Source organism: Cherax quadricarinatus, chromosome 74 (genome assembly GCF_038502225.1).
Source record: "Cherax quadricarinatus isolate ZL_2023a chromosome 74, ASM3850222v1, whole genome shotgun sequence".
Lineage (NCBI taxonomy): Eukaryota > Metazoa > Arthropoda > Malacostraca > Decapoda > Parastacidae > Cherax > Cherax quadricarinatus.
This window is the reverse complement of record NC_091365.1, coordinates 6,376,147-6,391,014: the sequence shown is the minus strand read 5'-3', so window position 1 is coordinate 6,391,014 and position 14,868 is coordinate 6,376,147. Positions and strand designations below refer to the sequence as shown.

The window sequence follows — 14,868 nt, the reverse complement described above, 5'->3', positions numbered from 1 at the left end:
TGGAATGACTTATGCAACAAGTAGCGCCACCAAACAGTAGCAGCAGGTTGGTGTGGCGACCCTGGAAATTTGAACTTATGCTAGCTGAAATCAGTGCCAAATAACTGTAGGAACCAAATAACTGATTGCCGGATTTGTGATGGCGGACCTGTACCAGAAACACTGCTAGAACAAAGGTAGAAGTTCTCAAGAGGAAACAGGATCACCACCTCCTGTAAGTGCCAGGCCACTAGCAGCAATAGCTTGGTTGGCCAGGCAGTCAACAAGAAAACCTGGCCCTGACTTTCAGCTTGACTGAAAGGGTAAAAAACCCTCAAAACCAGACATAGATTTGTAACAGAAATGTCTACCTATTGGGCCAAGGTGGAGATTGTACTTCTATGCATTTTGGGGAAAGTGCATTAAGCTGCTGGTAATTGTGTTTGTAGGACAAAGTATTCGGTAATGTGTCTGTACTATGGCATACAGCTCATGATATGGCAGTGCAAGTTGTTCAAATCCCCACTTTAGCTTGGGGACTCTATTAAAGTCAGCATGAGATTTAAGCAAATCAGCTGCAATTTTGTCAAAGTTATGCAGACTATGATTTCTCATACAAGCAGATTCTCTTCCTGCTGCTAGTCTGCCTGCTTCTCCTCTTGCTACTGGGCAATTTAGTCCTGTAGGGTGCTGGCAGGAAGACCCTGGTTGGCCAGGTGGTCAACAATGAACTCTGACCCACGGCCAGACTTTCAAAGCCAGTGCACGGTATGTCACAAGTATGAGTATCACAATGAGCTAAGCAAGCTAAACCTGTAGCATGACAGTAAATGGTACGTGATTATCAACAAATTGTATGTCAAAATGACACAGTGCAGTTTTAGGAAACTTTAATATGGTTTCTAAAAACTGTCCTTTGGTTATTGTAACAAAACTAGCTGTCTCCCACCAATGTAGGATGACCCAAAAAAGAAGAAATGCTTTTTCCATCACTGTCTTGCTAGAGGGGCACTGATACAACAATTTAAAACCGCAAATATCCCCATCCCTCCTTCAGAGTGTAGGCACTGTACTTCCCACCTCCTGGACTCGAGTCCAGCTAACCAGTTTCCCCGAATACCTTCATGAAAGTTACCTTGCTCACACTCCAAGACATGTGTTATTAAGCATTCTAACTGAAGTCATTATATGCTTTTACAACCAAGTCAGCAAGTCACTGGAGACATAACATGACACTAATCCTTCTCACACATGTCTGTGCCACTTTATATATCAACACCAATAAAAATATTTAACCACACTGGCCATTTCTCTCCAAGGATGGGTAACCCATAGATGTAAATGCATTCACCATCACTCATTTTCTAGCTGTCTTTCCAGAAGTGCACTTATTACAATTCAAATGATCCTCTGAAATGCAACACACAACCAGTCCTTCAGTATAAGTGGATAATATCAGACATTAATTTTCCTTTAGTGACCTAGATATTTTCCAGAGTTTTTTTTCAGCGAATTCTATACAAAAATTATTCATAGATGCCGACATTATTCTCAGAGGTGTGTCTGAAAACAAACTATAGTGCATGTTTCCCATCAAATCTAAGTGTTGATAAAGTATCAAATAGGAGCCAATGGGCAGGAAATATGGAATTCATATGATTAAGCAAACAGTACAAAATACAGGGAAGTTAATACTATTTATGATTTAATTTACAGTACTATTTGCTATTTTATGCCAAAAATAAGTTTTTTTTTTTGTAAATATTTGTTTGATTTGTTTGTAAAAAAAGATTGTATTTTTTTATTATTATAGTACAATGCCTACACTTTAAAGGAAGTGTTTGGGATATTGGCAGTTTGGAGGGACTTCTAAACTGTCATATCCGAGTGCCTCTGCAAAGACAGTGATTATGTACGAGTGATGGTGAAAGTGTTGAATGAGGATGGAAGTTTTTTCTTTCTGTTTGGGTTTTTCTTTCTGTTTGGGTGTCCCTGCCTCGGTGGGAAATGTCTGACATGTTAAAAAAAAAAAAAATTCTTTCTCATGTAGATAGTAGGTTGATAGACAGCAACCACCCAGGGAGGTACTACCATCCTGCCAAGTGAGTGTAAAACAGAAGCCTGTAATTGCTTTACATAATGGTAGGAGTATACCTGGAGAGGGTTTCAATGGTCAACGCCCCCACGGCCCAGTCTGTGACCAGGCCTTATGGTGGATCAGGGCCTGATCAACCAGGCTGTTACTGTTGGGCACACACAACCCAACGTACGAACCACAGCTTGGCTGGTCAGGTACTGACTTTAGGTGCCTGTCCAGTGCCTTCTTGCAGATAGCCAGGGGTCTATTGGTAATCCCCCTTATGTATGCTGGGAGGCACTGAACAGTCTTGGGTCCAACACTTATTGTGTTGTCTCTTTTCGTGCTAGTGGCACCCCTTCTTTTCATTGGGGGGATGTTGCATCGTCTGCCGAGTCTTTTGCTTTCATAGGGAGTGATTTTCATGTGTCACAAAGGTTCTCTGTACATTTTCTAGATCAGCAATTTCATCTGCCTTGAAAAGTGCTGTTAGTGTGCAGCAATATTCCAGCCTAGATAGAACAAGTAACCTGAAGAGTGTCATCATGGGCTTGGCATCCCTAGTTGAGTTCTGGTATCTTTTTTCTGTCTCATAAACATGCAAGATTTCAGGTACATCTTGCTACTTCTACTTACACTCAGGTTACACTACACTTGCATGAACAAGCATATACATATACATACACACCCCTATGGGTTTTCTTCTATTTTCTTACTAGTTCTTGTTTATTTTCTCTCATCTCCATGGGGAAGTGGCACTGAATTCTTCCTCCATAAGACATGTGTGTTGTAAGAGGTAACTAACATACTAGTAACCCCTTTTCCTGTATACATTACTAAAGTTAAACAGAGAAACTTTCATTTTTCTTTTTGGGCCATCCCGCTTCAGCGGGATACAGCCGATTTGTTGAAAGATGATTTCTTTCTCATTATATTAAATTTTTTTTATGATATGGCTCATGTTTTGTGGGTTTATTTTTTCAATTGGTCATAAAATTTGAAAGTTTTATTTTCACTTTTTTGAGGTTAGAAATGAGAGTTGCTTCAAACTAAATGATTTTCTAATATATGCTTCATTTATAAACAAAATTACACTAAGTGAACAGTAGCTAAGCAAAGAACTACTGAACAAACAATAACAAAAAAAATATGAAAAATGGTATGGTGATACTGACAAGATGTGGAAAAAGACACTTATGTACAGTTCAGGACATTTATTAGAGGAAACATTTTGCCATGAGTGACTTCTTCAGTCCTTAGGACTGAATGTTTTGCCATGAGTGGCTTACTCAGTCCTTAGGACTGAATGTTTTGCCATGAGTGGCTTCTTCAATCCTTAGGACTCAAGAAGCCACTTGTGGTGAAACGTTTCCTCTAATAAATGTCCTGTAATGTACGTTAAGTGTCTTTTTCTAGCAAAAAATATATGCCTCTGCCATTAACCTTCCCTGCAGCTGTGATCAAAAGCAATTAACATACAGACTTACTTTTCCATGGGGAGGGCAAGTGAAGGAATACTTCATGAGCTCCGAAACTGTTGGATGCTCTGGTAGTTCATGATGGCTCCTTAAGAAGGACTTGCAACAATAACATGATGAGATCAGCTTGTGAGAATATTTTGTATCAGCATCCTCACTGTTAGAGAGCTTCTTCTCGTCAGGTGCCTTGTCCATGCCTTGAGGGTTTTCTTCTATTATTGTTGAACCTGACAGGAAACAAATTATAGCATAATATAAAATTTTAGTATACTGTATCTGGATAGACATTTAGGGAAGTGATGGTCAAATTTTTTTCTTTTTTAGGTCACCCTGCTGGAAAAACTGATGTTTTCTCTAGTAACTTTCCATTTTTGGGAGGATAACTTATGTATAATCTCCCTAAATATTAAAACTGCCTTCATGCATTAAAAAATATTTGGAAGATGTAAAACAGAAGCAAAACAAATTCAACATATTGATCTACTACATAAGTGAGGCAGTTTCTACCTACTGGATAGCTATTAATTAAAACTGACACAGTAAAACATATTCTAAATTGACTAATATTTTCTGGCAAAATTTCGTTTAGATCACTTACTAATTCTATCTGACAGTTAAAACTCTCATTAGCCTTTTTATTGTACATTTCTTTCTACAATAAATAATCTTAAGATTTCCCCAAAATTTTAAGCAATATTACCAATAGGCAGTGTTCCAGCTTCACTGTAAGTTCCTCTGCGGCTGTCTGTAGCTGAAGATCCATAAGCATCCATTAACGACCCATCTGTGCTGGCTCCACGACTGTGACACAAGTCCCGGCCTATAAGTATTTGGTAAACAGGTAATGAGGAGGAAAACTCCTAAAACTATCTCTGAACATTTTATTCTGGTTAAAAAGGCAATTCTGTGAGGAGGCCTTGACAAGGTATGTATTGCAAAGTATGGTACGGTAGCTCATGTACTGAGAGGTCCATGGTTTGAGTCCCAGTATGGATAGAAGGTACATTTCCTCACACTTGTTGCCCCTGTTCACTAAGCAGTAAGTAGGTACAGTGGTATAAGGCGACTGTTGCAGGAAAATGGTGTGGGTCATATCCAGGGTTAGTATACCTTGGAGAGGGGCCAGGATTTGAAATGCATGGAGGTAGGATAACAGCTCTTTGCCTGTAAATTCCATTATTTAAAATGTCTAAATATTGTGCAGAGAATTTGTAGTTTGGAGATTAGGAGGTGTGGGGTTACCAAAAGTATTATCCAGAGGTTGAGGAGGGGTTACTGAGGTTGTTTGGACATTAAGAGAGAATGGAGTAAAATAGGATAACTTGAAGGATGTATAAATCTGTGGTGAAAGGAAGGTGGGGGTAAGGGGGGGGTCACCCTAGGAATGCTTGGAGAGAAGGGGAAAGTAAAGGAGGTTTTGTATACTTGGACATCCAGCAGGCATGTGTGAGCATGTTAGATATGAGAAATGTTTTATATGACCTGACATGCTGTTGGAGTGTGAACAGTGGAGTGTGAAGGAATTAAGGGAAACCGGTTAGCCAGACTTGAGTCCTGGAGTTGGAATGTACAGTGCCTGCACTACCAATTAAGTGGGAGATGGCCAGTGTGTTAAAAAAATAGAGATAAGGGAAGCAACAATACCATTTCCAGAATTATATATAATATCAATTACTGAGTGAAAATAACAATAGCATACTGAGAGTTCCATAATGGAGAAGTTGATCAGTATTTAGTTATCAATGCTGAACAGTGTTCTGTAACAGAGAAAATATATTTTGTTTAACATCTACCTACCTCACAATTTTGCCTACAGTAGCAACCTTTATCAGGGAAGGTTAAACATTAACTACTGTTAAATGAAAATGTGAAAAGATTCCACAATAAGAGAATATCTATATGTATTAATATTTAACGTTGATTGCACATCAAGAGATTTAGTGAGACCAGCTTATCTGGACTTAGGTGGGATATACAGTGCCTGTGCTCTGAAGGAGTGATGGGAATTTTGTAGTCAGTAGGGTGATTTCAAGTGTGATGCCTGTGCATTTCTAGCAATGGAGTTATTGAATGAATGATGATAGACATTTTCTTTTGTGGGTCACCCTCCTTTAAAGGGAGATTGCTAATATAATAAAAAACTACACAATCCAATTCTCTGGGAAGATATATATTATACCAATCATGTTAAAGACAGTACTGAATTTACTAGAATGGAATACTAAAAGTAATGACTAAACCAAACCTCTGAGTTGATACTGATATACTTCACACAGGTCTACTTAAGCCTAGTACAGCACCAAGCTTTCTTTTGACAACTAACACAGCAATGTGGTGAACAAATGGGAACCGGTATGACAGTCTTATCAGTGATCTCACTTTTATCTATTTCATCTCAAGGTCATACTCATAACTTACAGGGAACCAAATGAAACTAGAAATCTACATACTAGACATACGGCCAACAGATGCTTCACATGATGAGATCTGACTGGCTCCTCGACTGTGGCTCATGCGAGGTCCTGCAGCTGTAGAACTGCTTTGGGTCACAGAAGTGCCATCTCCAACATTAACAGATGCAGGCTTAGTATCTGATCCCTCACCTGTACACAATAATCACCATAAAAAGCTGCAGTTGTTTAAGATACAAGATTTTATTGCTCAGTAATAAAATATTAAAATATTTGTTATAATTCCCTATTTTCCAAATCTACATCTTGATCACCATTAATGCTAGTAAAATTATGGCAGTTCACATTGTATAATATCTTTAAAAGGCAGCAGTGACTCCTTGATCAAAGGGCTTCAAAATAGAAATCAAGAGGGCACATGAGAACAATTATCATAATTTTGGGGTACCAGTAAAAATGAATCAGTTTGGTGGACAGAAGCACTGCCCAGAAGGGCTTTAATGGGAAAAATTATTTTATTTCAGGTAAGCCTTGATTCCATGTACAAAACATTGGTTGAATTATTTCCTGAAAGGACCACAAGCGTAGCACTCCTTTTGTATCTACTACTAACCACCAAAATCAAATGGTATACAAAAGGCTCAGAACATGCCTCGATACTAAAAGTAATAAACTATACATGTATATATGAAAATGTTTACAAGAAGAATTTAGTAGAAAGTGCTGTTATAGATCAGTTTTTTTTTTTTTACATTTAGATCACATTAACTTAATAGTGAAAGACTCGCATGCAGCACTAGCAAAATTCAAAATAGTCTTCAGATACAGTGGACCCCCGCTTAACGATCACCTCCCAATGCGACCAATTATGTAAGTGTATTTATGTAAGTGCGTTTGTACGTGTATGTTTGGGGGTCTGAAATGGACTAATCTACTTCACAATATTCCGTATGGGAACAAATTCGGTCAGTACTGGCACCTGAACATACTTCTGGAATGAAAAAATATCGTTAACCAGGGGTCCACTGTACATGGATTACAAAATGCTAAAGTAAAGTAATAGTAGTGTAGAGTCCACACTTAAGAAAAAAACATGCATTATAGTACTACATAGTATAGTACTACATCGACCAACTGTTTTAAAATATAAAAAAAATATCACAACTATAGCAAACATTATATAAATGCACATATAAAATCATTGTAATAATTATCACCTTTCTCTGTTACATTATTCTGCACTTGGGAGTCTTCCTCAACATTATGCACTGGAGATGACAAAGGGACATCAGGCACGTGTGGCCCAGGTGTGTGGGACGGCTCAGTGTCGACAGCAACAGGAACTGAAAAGAATTATTAAATTATCAGAACTTTTATTAACAAAATATTTTATATAGTACTGTACTGTAAATAGTAAGAAAGTTTATTTAGGTACAGGTATACACAAGTACAATAATCATACATAGTGTATATTAACTAGTATAACCCAAGAAAGTCAGACAGAGTGACTTATTTCCACTGAGGTCTGTTTGATGGTGGCAAACAGAATGACTAAGTAATAATAACAAAACTGATTTTCATTCAAGAAAACAGTTAATGTGGTTAATAAAATACACAAATTGGATGAATGGAAAGGGAAACAGATGAGTTATGATCAAAGCAGAGAAGAACAGGAGTGAAGTAATATAAAGACAGAACTGACAACATTCTGCTCAAAGATTAGCTTCAAGCCATTTCAGAAAGCTCTCCATTAAGAAAAATTTTGCTTAAAAAATGCTTATTCTCTTATAACCATCTTTGTATTACCACATTTGTCAGAATTTTGCCTACCAACCAGAGCAGAAGTGTACGTAGGAGGGAAGAGTGTAAGGAGACACAAAGAGGAGGCAGTTGAGATATAGTAAAAGCAGAGAGAACATGTTTGCAGGCAGTAAGGGTGTTTATCAGGTAACACATGCAAGATGCCCAAACATCAAGTGAAGGAAGGTTGTTGTGAAACATTAATAATAATAATAATAATAATAAAAGGTAGTAGGTTGGTAAAAGGTAGTAGGTTGGTAGACAGCAACCGCCCAGGGAGGTACTACCGTCCTGCCAAGTGAGTGTAAAACGAAAGCCTGTAATTGTTTTACATGATGGTAGGATTGCTGGTGTCCTTTTTTCTGTCTCATGAACATGCAAGATTTCAGGTACGTCTTGCTACTTCTACTTACATTTAGGTCACACTACACATACATGTACAAGCACATATATACACACCCCTCTGGGTTTTCTTCTATTTTCTTTCTAGTTCTTATTCTTGTTTATTTCCTCTTATCTCCATGGGGAAGTGGAACAGAATTCTTCCTCCGTAAGCCATGCGTGTTGTAAGAGGCGACTAAAATGCCGGGAGCAAGGGGCTAGTAACCTCTTCTCCTGTATATATTACTAAATGTAAAAGGAGAAACTTTCGTTTTTCCTTTTGGGCCACCCTGCCTCGGTGGGATACGGCCGGTGTGTTGAAAGAAGAAAGAATAATAATAATAATAATTTCTTTATTTAGTATAAGTACATGTACAAGGTATACAGGCCTAGCTGATATCAATGACATACTACTATATAGAAAGCCCCTTGTTATGCAGAGCACTTCAGGTAAATTAGGCCAGTTTCGTCCCAGGATGCGACCCAGACCAGTCGTCTAACACTCAGGTACCCATTTTACTGATGGGTGAACATAGACAACCAGTGTAAGGAAACACGACTGATGTTTCCACCCCTTCACCAGGAATCGAACCTGGACCCTCACCGTGTGAAGTGAGAACATTTGCCACCAGGCCACGGGGCACCGTGATGGAGGAAGTATTGAACTATGCAAAATACAACTAATTTATTTCATTTCTGCAGTATACAGGTAATGTAGTTTACATGTAATAAAATATTGTTAGGCACTAAAGAAAACCACTAGCATGTGGTGCATTTCAGGCAGACTTACGAACAAATGAATTATCAAAGATACTAGAACAAATAAGGCAGAGAATAAGGAACAAGTAGAGCAATCCAGATTTAGAAGTGGAGGCAAATACCATACATAATTTTAAAAGTACAGGTGTGATAGGGCACTGGAGGCCAAGACTCAGTGAAGTTCATTAACTGGAGATAGATGGCAAGGTCATGGAGCTATTAATCAAATAATGACAACAATATTTTAAGGGGAAAACTCTGACTCACTACATTCCTACCACAGTACTAAACTACAAATTCATCATTCAAATCATAAAAATGAGTGAAAATATATCTGATCAACATCTTTAATCTGCTATAACATGTGCATACCTATCACACTAATTTATTACACCACTACCATTTACAATTTTGCAAGCAATGCCTACTTTCATATATCACTGAGTATGTTTATTCTTGCAATAATAATATCACTATCTCCTGAAGATACAAGTGTTCCTTCACTATTCAATCATTTTTTTTTATTGTTCAGTACATACTGGGTAATGTACAATTAAAAAAACAAGCTACTGATAATCTAGTGTATGAACCTGAGTACAGGTATTTCAGAAAGTTTAAATAATATTCAGTTTATACCTTGTGCAATGTATATGCATCAGCTTTTAATATTACAAGTACACTAAGTCAAATATAATATAAATTTTTAAGACAATAATGAATTAATCTAAACACAGCAAGAAAAATTAAAACTAAAACTTACTGCATTTGTAAAGCTCAATAAAAAAATCTTACAATCCTTAATGACCTAACAAACTTTCATCTAATAGATAATAAAGCAACAAGACTAATTGATAATTTTTTAGACATGTCAATGATAAGCGATAAAAAATGCTCTGTTGAAAATAAATACGAATCACTAACCTGTGTTCAATGACGAGGGCTCACTGATGTCCTGAGATTCATCAAGCTCCAGCGCATGATTAACATTAGCATGAACGGTGTTGGACATATCACGGGAAAACAGTGGGTTCTGAGAGTCACAACTTCCCTCCATCTTATATCTAACTGCTTGCTATGGCTTCTTTGGTGGCGAAGTAATTTACAATTTCAAAGTCATCTGAAAAAATCACCAAAATTGAGGAATGAGTACAGTACTGTAAAAGATCCTTTAGATAATAAATAGCTCGTTTATGAAATCTGTTTAAAAAAATTGACTTGGGGACCCCCAAAAAATATTTTTTTTCTGGTAGTAGAAGGTATGTACAGTAATTGGATAAGCTAAGGAAGGAATTAAAAGTTAGGATTTAACCCTTAACCCGTAAACGGTCCAAGCAGATTTACGTTCACATGTGTAGTGCTACAAAAGTAGATCTAAGCTTTTTTACATATTTTCACATATAACAAAAAAAAAGTAGATCAAAGTTTTTAACACATTTTCAAATGTAGAAAAACAAAAAGAAGATCTACTTTTTTTACATACTTTCAAATGTTGAAAAAACGTATATATACGTTTGGACCATTTACAGGTTAAAGTGTCCAAACGTAGATCTGCGTCCATGTGCGGGGGGCTCCAAACGTAGATCTACTTTTTTTACATGCTTTCAAATGGGGAAAATCAACGTCACAGCGCTACGCACGTGAACATAGATCTACGTTTGGACAGTTTAAGGGTTAAATATAAAATTATTCAGTCCTTTCAACAATAAGTTAATTTGGGTACATTTACACATAAATTTAAATACACAAGTTTTGGGTAATTACAATTTTCTTGCATAGTAACGTGTGTGTAAATTACCTAGGGTATGTGGATGGAAGTGGGAATCTGAGCATTGAAAAACATTTTTGGCAATGGGATGAGCTTGTGGAATAAACCAGCCTGGGGAATGTAGATCCCTGAAAATACAGTATTATGGATATTATGTATTTTATCACTATAACTTGAATGACATACATATGCTGTTAGAAACACTAATGATATTAACAAATTCTTAAAGTGTCATGACACGAGAAATAGTGTACATATGCTCAAGTGCTTATCCTATCTATACACATTTCCATTTATTCAGTTGCTCATAATGTCAGAACTTTTCCTCCCAAGTTGGCAACTTGGTAATGTCAGTGAGATCACTGGCATTAGCAAGTCAATAAGTTAATTTAGGTGTAATTACACATAAGTACAATCAAACAAGTTTTACAGTTACACTTGTCATGCATAGTAACATATGTGTAAAATACTTGGGATAACCCCCCCAAAAAAGTTACTTATTTATTTCCATTGCAGTCCTTGTAATATCTTATAATTAGTTGCTTAGTCATTAGATTCAGTTGAAATCAGTCATGATTATAACCATAAAAATTAAAACACCTAAGTAACTCAACGGCATGTAAATCAGTTACAATAAAAGGAGGTGCAATACAAATAAAGTGAACTGAGTAATTTACATAAACATTAAGTAAAGAAAACAGCTTAGTAAGTTAGTTTATTTAGGCACAGATACACACTAGTACAATTATCATACACAAGATAAATTATCTAGGATAAATCAAATGTAACAGGTACACAAATGTTAACTATATACATAAAAATCACTTTTCTTCCTTTCTGTAGCTTCATTTGTTAGGAACATTTTTAGCTCTCTTCTTGAACTGGTTCATGCTAAGACTAGGTTTGACATGTTCAGGCAATCTTTTCAATTCCTTTATTACTGTATAATACATGGTATTTGAAGCCGGATCACCACCTGTAGGTACTACAAAACTGTGTTCACTTTCTCTAGTACCACACTGGTTTTGGTTCCTATCCTAGACAAAATTTGCTGAAAGATATTCCGTACATTACTTGTGAGCAATTTTATAAACATGATTTAATTTCATCAGCTGAATGCTATCTGCATCATTCAACCTATTTAGTTGTAATTCATCTTGGCCAACATGCTCTCTTGGACTCAGGTCCAGGATTAATCTCACTATTTTGTCCTGGGTGATTTTTAGCCTATTGTTTTGTTGTTGTTGTTGAAGAACAAGAATAATCTACATGACATTTATTTATTTATTTATTTAGAAATTTTAGCATACAAACAGAGGTACAAAAAATACAGGTAAGAGCAGCATGCCAAAGCCACTTATACATTGTATAAGAACTAGACATAGGGTACTTCAAGCCTCAGTAGGAAGGCACAGTGCCTGTCTACAGAGGAACTTTAACCTGGCATTTGCTTTTCATTATTTACTACTCTGTTCACTATTAATGATATCCTAGGTTAGGTCATTATTAAATATCACATTAAACATTTTGATGACTTAGGTTAATTTGAAGTTAATCTTAGTTAATTTTAAGCCTGCCCATAATGCTCTGCATACAAGGGGCTTTTGGCATGTACACCCAACTACTATAATTCCTTGTACAACTATGTATCATGTCTTAATAAACTATCTATTTATCTATCTATATACAATAACTTATTTTTTCAAATCAAAATACAATTATTAACATATACTGCAATACCTAAATACACTTCAACTAGACCAATATGTGCAGTTGATCAACTATTTTAAATTTTTAAAATGATTACAGAGATGGAAGCACTAAACCCACAGGGTTTATACAACACCTGGGGAATGGAATGTGTTATCCTAGGTTCTCTACATATATACTGCTATGTATAATACTATATATAACTGTATATGTGTATACCTGAATAAACTTACTTAAGCTATCAGGTACTATTAAAGAAAGAGGAGTTAAAATTTAATTCCTGTGATCAAGAGCCCTTTGCCATCAAGAAACCTTCATTGAAGATTTTTATAAAAAATATAGGGTTATCCTAACCATCCACAAACGATCATGTGCCTATAATAATATACTTAATACAAATACCATACAATAATTCCAAACAAATCTTAAATGAAGAACATAAATAAATTTCAAATACTGTATATTTTAAGTCTGGTCACCTCTGTACAAGGTCAAAGACTCACTGAAAACAAAGGTTATTAACCTTATTTATTAGAAAGGAGCTTACATTGACACACACCTTCCACAGGTGACCCCTGAACCTCATGGTTATTGCACAAGAAGAATGGTGGAAATGTCTGCAGCAGAGGATATGTAGCACAAGAAATGAGAGCAAAGATAAATGACTAAGAGGTGGTGGTCGATAAGACTTGATGGCCGCCTCACTCACGCCTTTATTTTTATCCTGACCTGGAATTTCTTATTATATCAAGTAATTGTAAGTAAAATTGTATGGTGATAAGACAAGATGTGGGAAAAGACACCTGTGTACAGTACAAGATATATATTGAAGGAAACGTTTAAGAAGCCATTCGTGGAGAAACGTTTTCATTAATAAATGTCCTGAACTTTTTTTTTTTACCAAGTGTAATTACATAGCACAATCTATATAGTTAATTATATTTTGTACATACCGTAATATATATATGTCGTGCCGAATAGGTAAAACTGGCCAATTAGCAATAACTCATATAAAATTAAGTCCTTTCTAAAATTTTCTCTTATACGTTTAAGGATGTTTTTTTTCATTAATGTTAAAGTAAAAATTAATAGTTTTGCACCAAAAGAACTTTAGAAAACTTACCTAACCTTATTATAACAAGTGCAATTTAATTTAGCCTAATCCAACTAAATATATTTTAGGTAAATTTACAATAATTTAACAATAAACAAACACAATGAACTATATATATTTTTCGTTAGGTTCAGAATGACTTTTTTTGCGAAATTTTGCATACACAAATTTTCGTTTTACCTATTCGGCATGACATATATATGTCGTGCCGAGATAGCTATTTTGTGCAAAACTGGAAGAATCTTAATGTAATTAAACATATTATTATGGCTAATACTCTCTCAAAATATTACCTGGAATATACCTAAACTTACCTAAGGAACAATTATTTTATAGGGGTATGAAAAGTTTGCTTGTATTAAAAAAAACAAATAATGGCCGAGCACAGACCCAGCCATAAAGTAAATATTAGCCATGTTTTTAATGCATCAGCTGTTTCCCTATTAACCCAGAGTGCATTTTTTTTTGGCAAACTCACAGAACGGGTGGGGCTCGAACCCATGACAGGAAGAGTCTAAAACTCGTGGTTTTGAGGGGACCTGAGCTAGAGCACGTCCGTCACATTGGTGTGAAATTACTGTAAAAATCCGCATTTGTGGTCACAGTAGGGCCCAAACTAACCTCCCTATGGTGTAAAGAAATATACCTAGTTGGACGAATCTTGTCAGGTTGGTATGGACCAGTGAGTAACACACTGGCCTGTGACTTTCAGGACTCACTTGCCGTGGGTTCGAGTCTCACCGTTCAACAATTTGAGAAATTCCTTCCTCCATTTAGCTTCCCATAGTCTGAGCATATGTCGTATAAGTTTCATACATAGAATCGACAGTATCAGCAGCAGGTAAGCAATCTTAACTTATACCAGCACTGGCATATCAGTACCTTGGTGGTCGGAAGGCAAACTAGCAGTTCACCTTCGTAGACTAGAATGACTATATTATTAAGAGTACCATAAGAGGTAGTTTAATATCATTATTATGCATCTTATATTCATCATGTGGGCGGTAGCGTCCAAATATTACAGCATCACACAGACTCTCCGTCATGATGCAGCTTCTTAACAAAAGCTGCTACCTGCCCTGAGTTCTGTTCCTCTCGTTTTCAAATTGTTTTCATGTGACAAGTATCTTCACCAGGTGCCAGATCAACCAGGCTGTGATGGACATGTGGGGCAGCGGGCCTCCAGCATCAACAGCCTGGTTGACCAGGCAAGCACCAGACGAGCCTGGGCCATGGCCGGGCTCAGAGAGCAGATAAACTCTCGAAACTCTTCAAAGGTATATCAAAGGTATAAGGTATGTGAAGTTTGTTTCTGAGTCGGCCATGTTAGTCACATCTGATAAATATGTTTAAAAGTGCGAGGTTTTTACAAATTATTTTAATAATTTATAGAA

General features: G+C 36.4%; 1 protein-coding gene across 6 annotated transcripts in view; it reads right to left on the bottom strand.

The window, feature by feature from the left end:
- LOC128700201 (sodium/hydrogen exchanger 9B2) overlaps nucleotides 1-14,868 on the bottom strand; it is a 98,960-nt gene that overhangs the window by 57,811 nt on the left and 26,281 nt on the right. Inside the window, exons 1-7 of one of the 6 annotated variants that reach the window (XM_070100751.1) lie at nucleotides 12,920-13,079; nucleotides 10,681-10,778; nucleotides 9,807-10,002; nucleotides 7,163-7,288; nucleotides 5,985-6,137; nucleotides 4,235-4,354; nucleotides 3,544-3,761 (exon numbers count right to left, since the gene is read on the bottom strand). In XM_070100751.1, the coding sequence (XP_069956852.1) occupies nucleotides 3,544-3,761; nucleotides 4,235-4,354; nucleotides 5,985-6,137; nucleotides 7,163-7,288; nucleotides 9,807-9,939 (750 nt within the window). In that variant the 5' untranslated portion in view covers nucleotides 9,940-10,002; nucleotides 10,681-10,778; nucleotides 12,920-13,079. Of the gene's footprint in view, nucleotides 1-3,543; nucleotides 3,762-4,234; nucleotides 4,355-5,984; nucleotides 6,138-7,162; nucleotides 7,289-9,806; nucleotides 10,003-10,680; nucleotides 10,779-12,907; nucleotides 13,081-14,868 lie in introns of those variants that run through there. The other 5 variants (XM_070100750.1, XM_070100747.1, XM_070100752.1 and 2 more) reach the window with 5 other exon arrangements.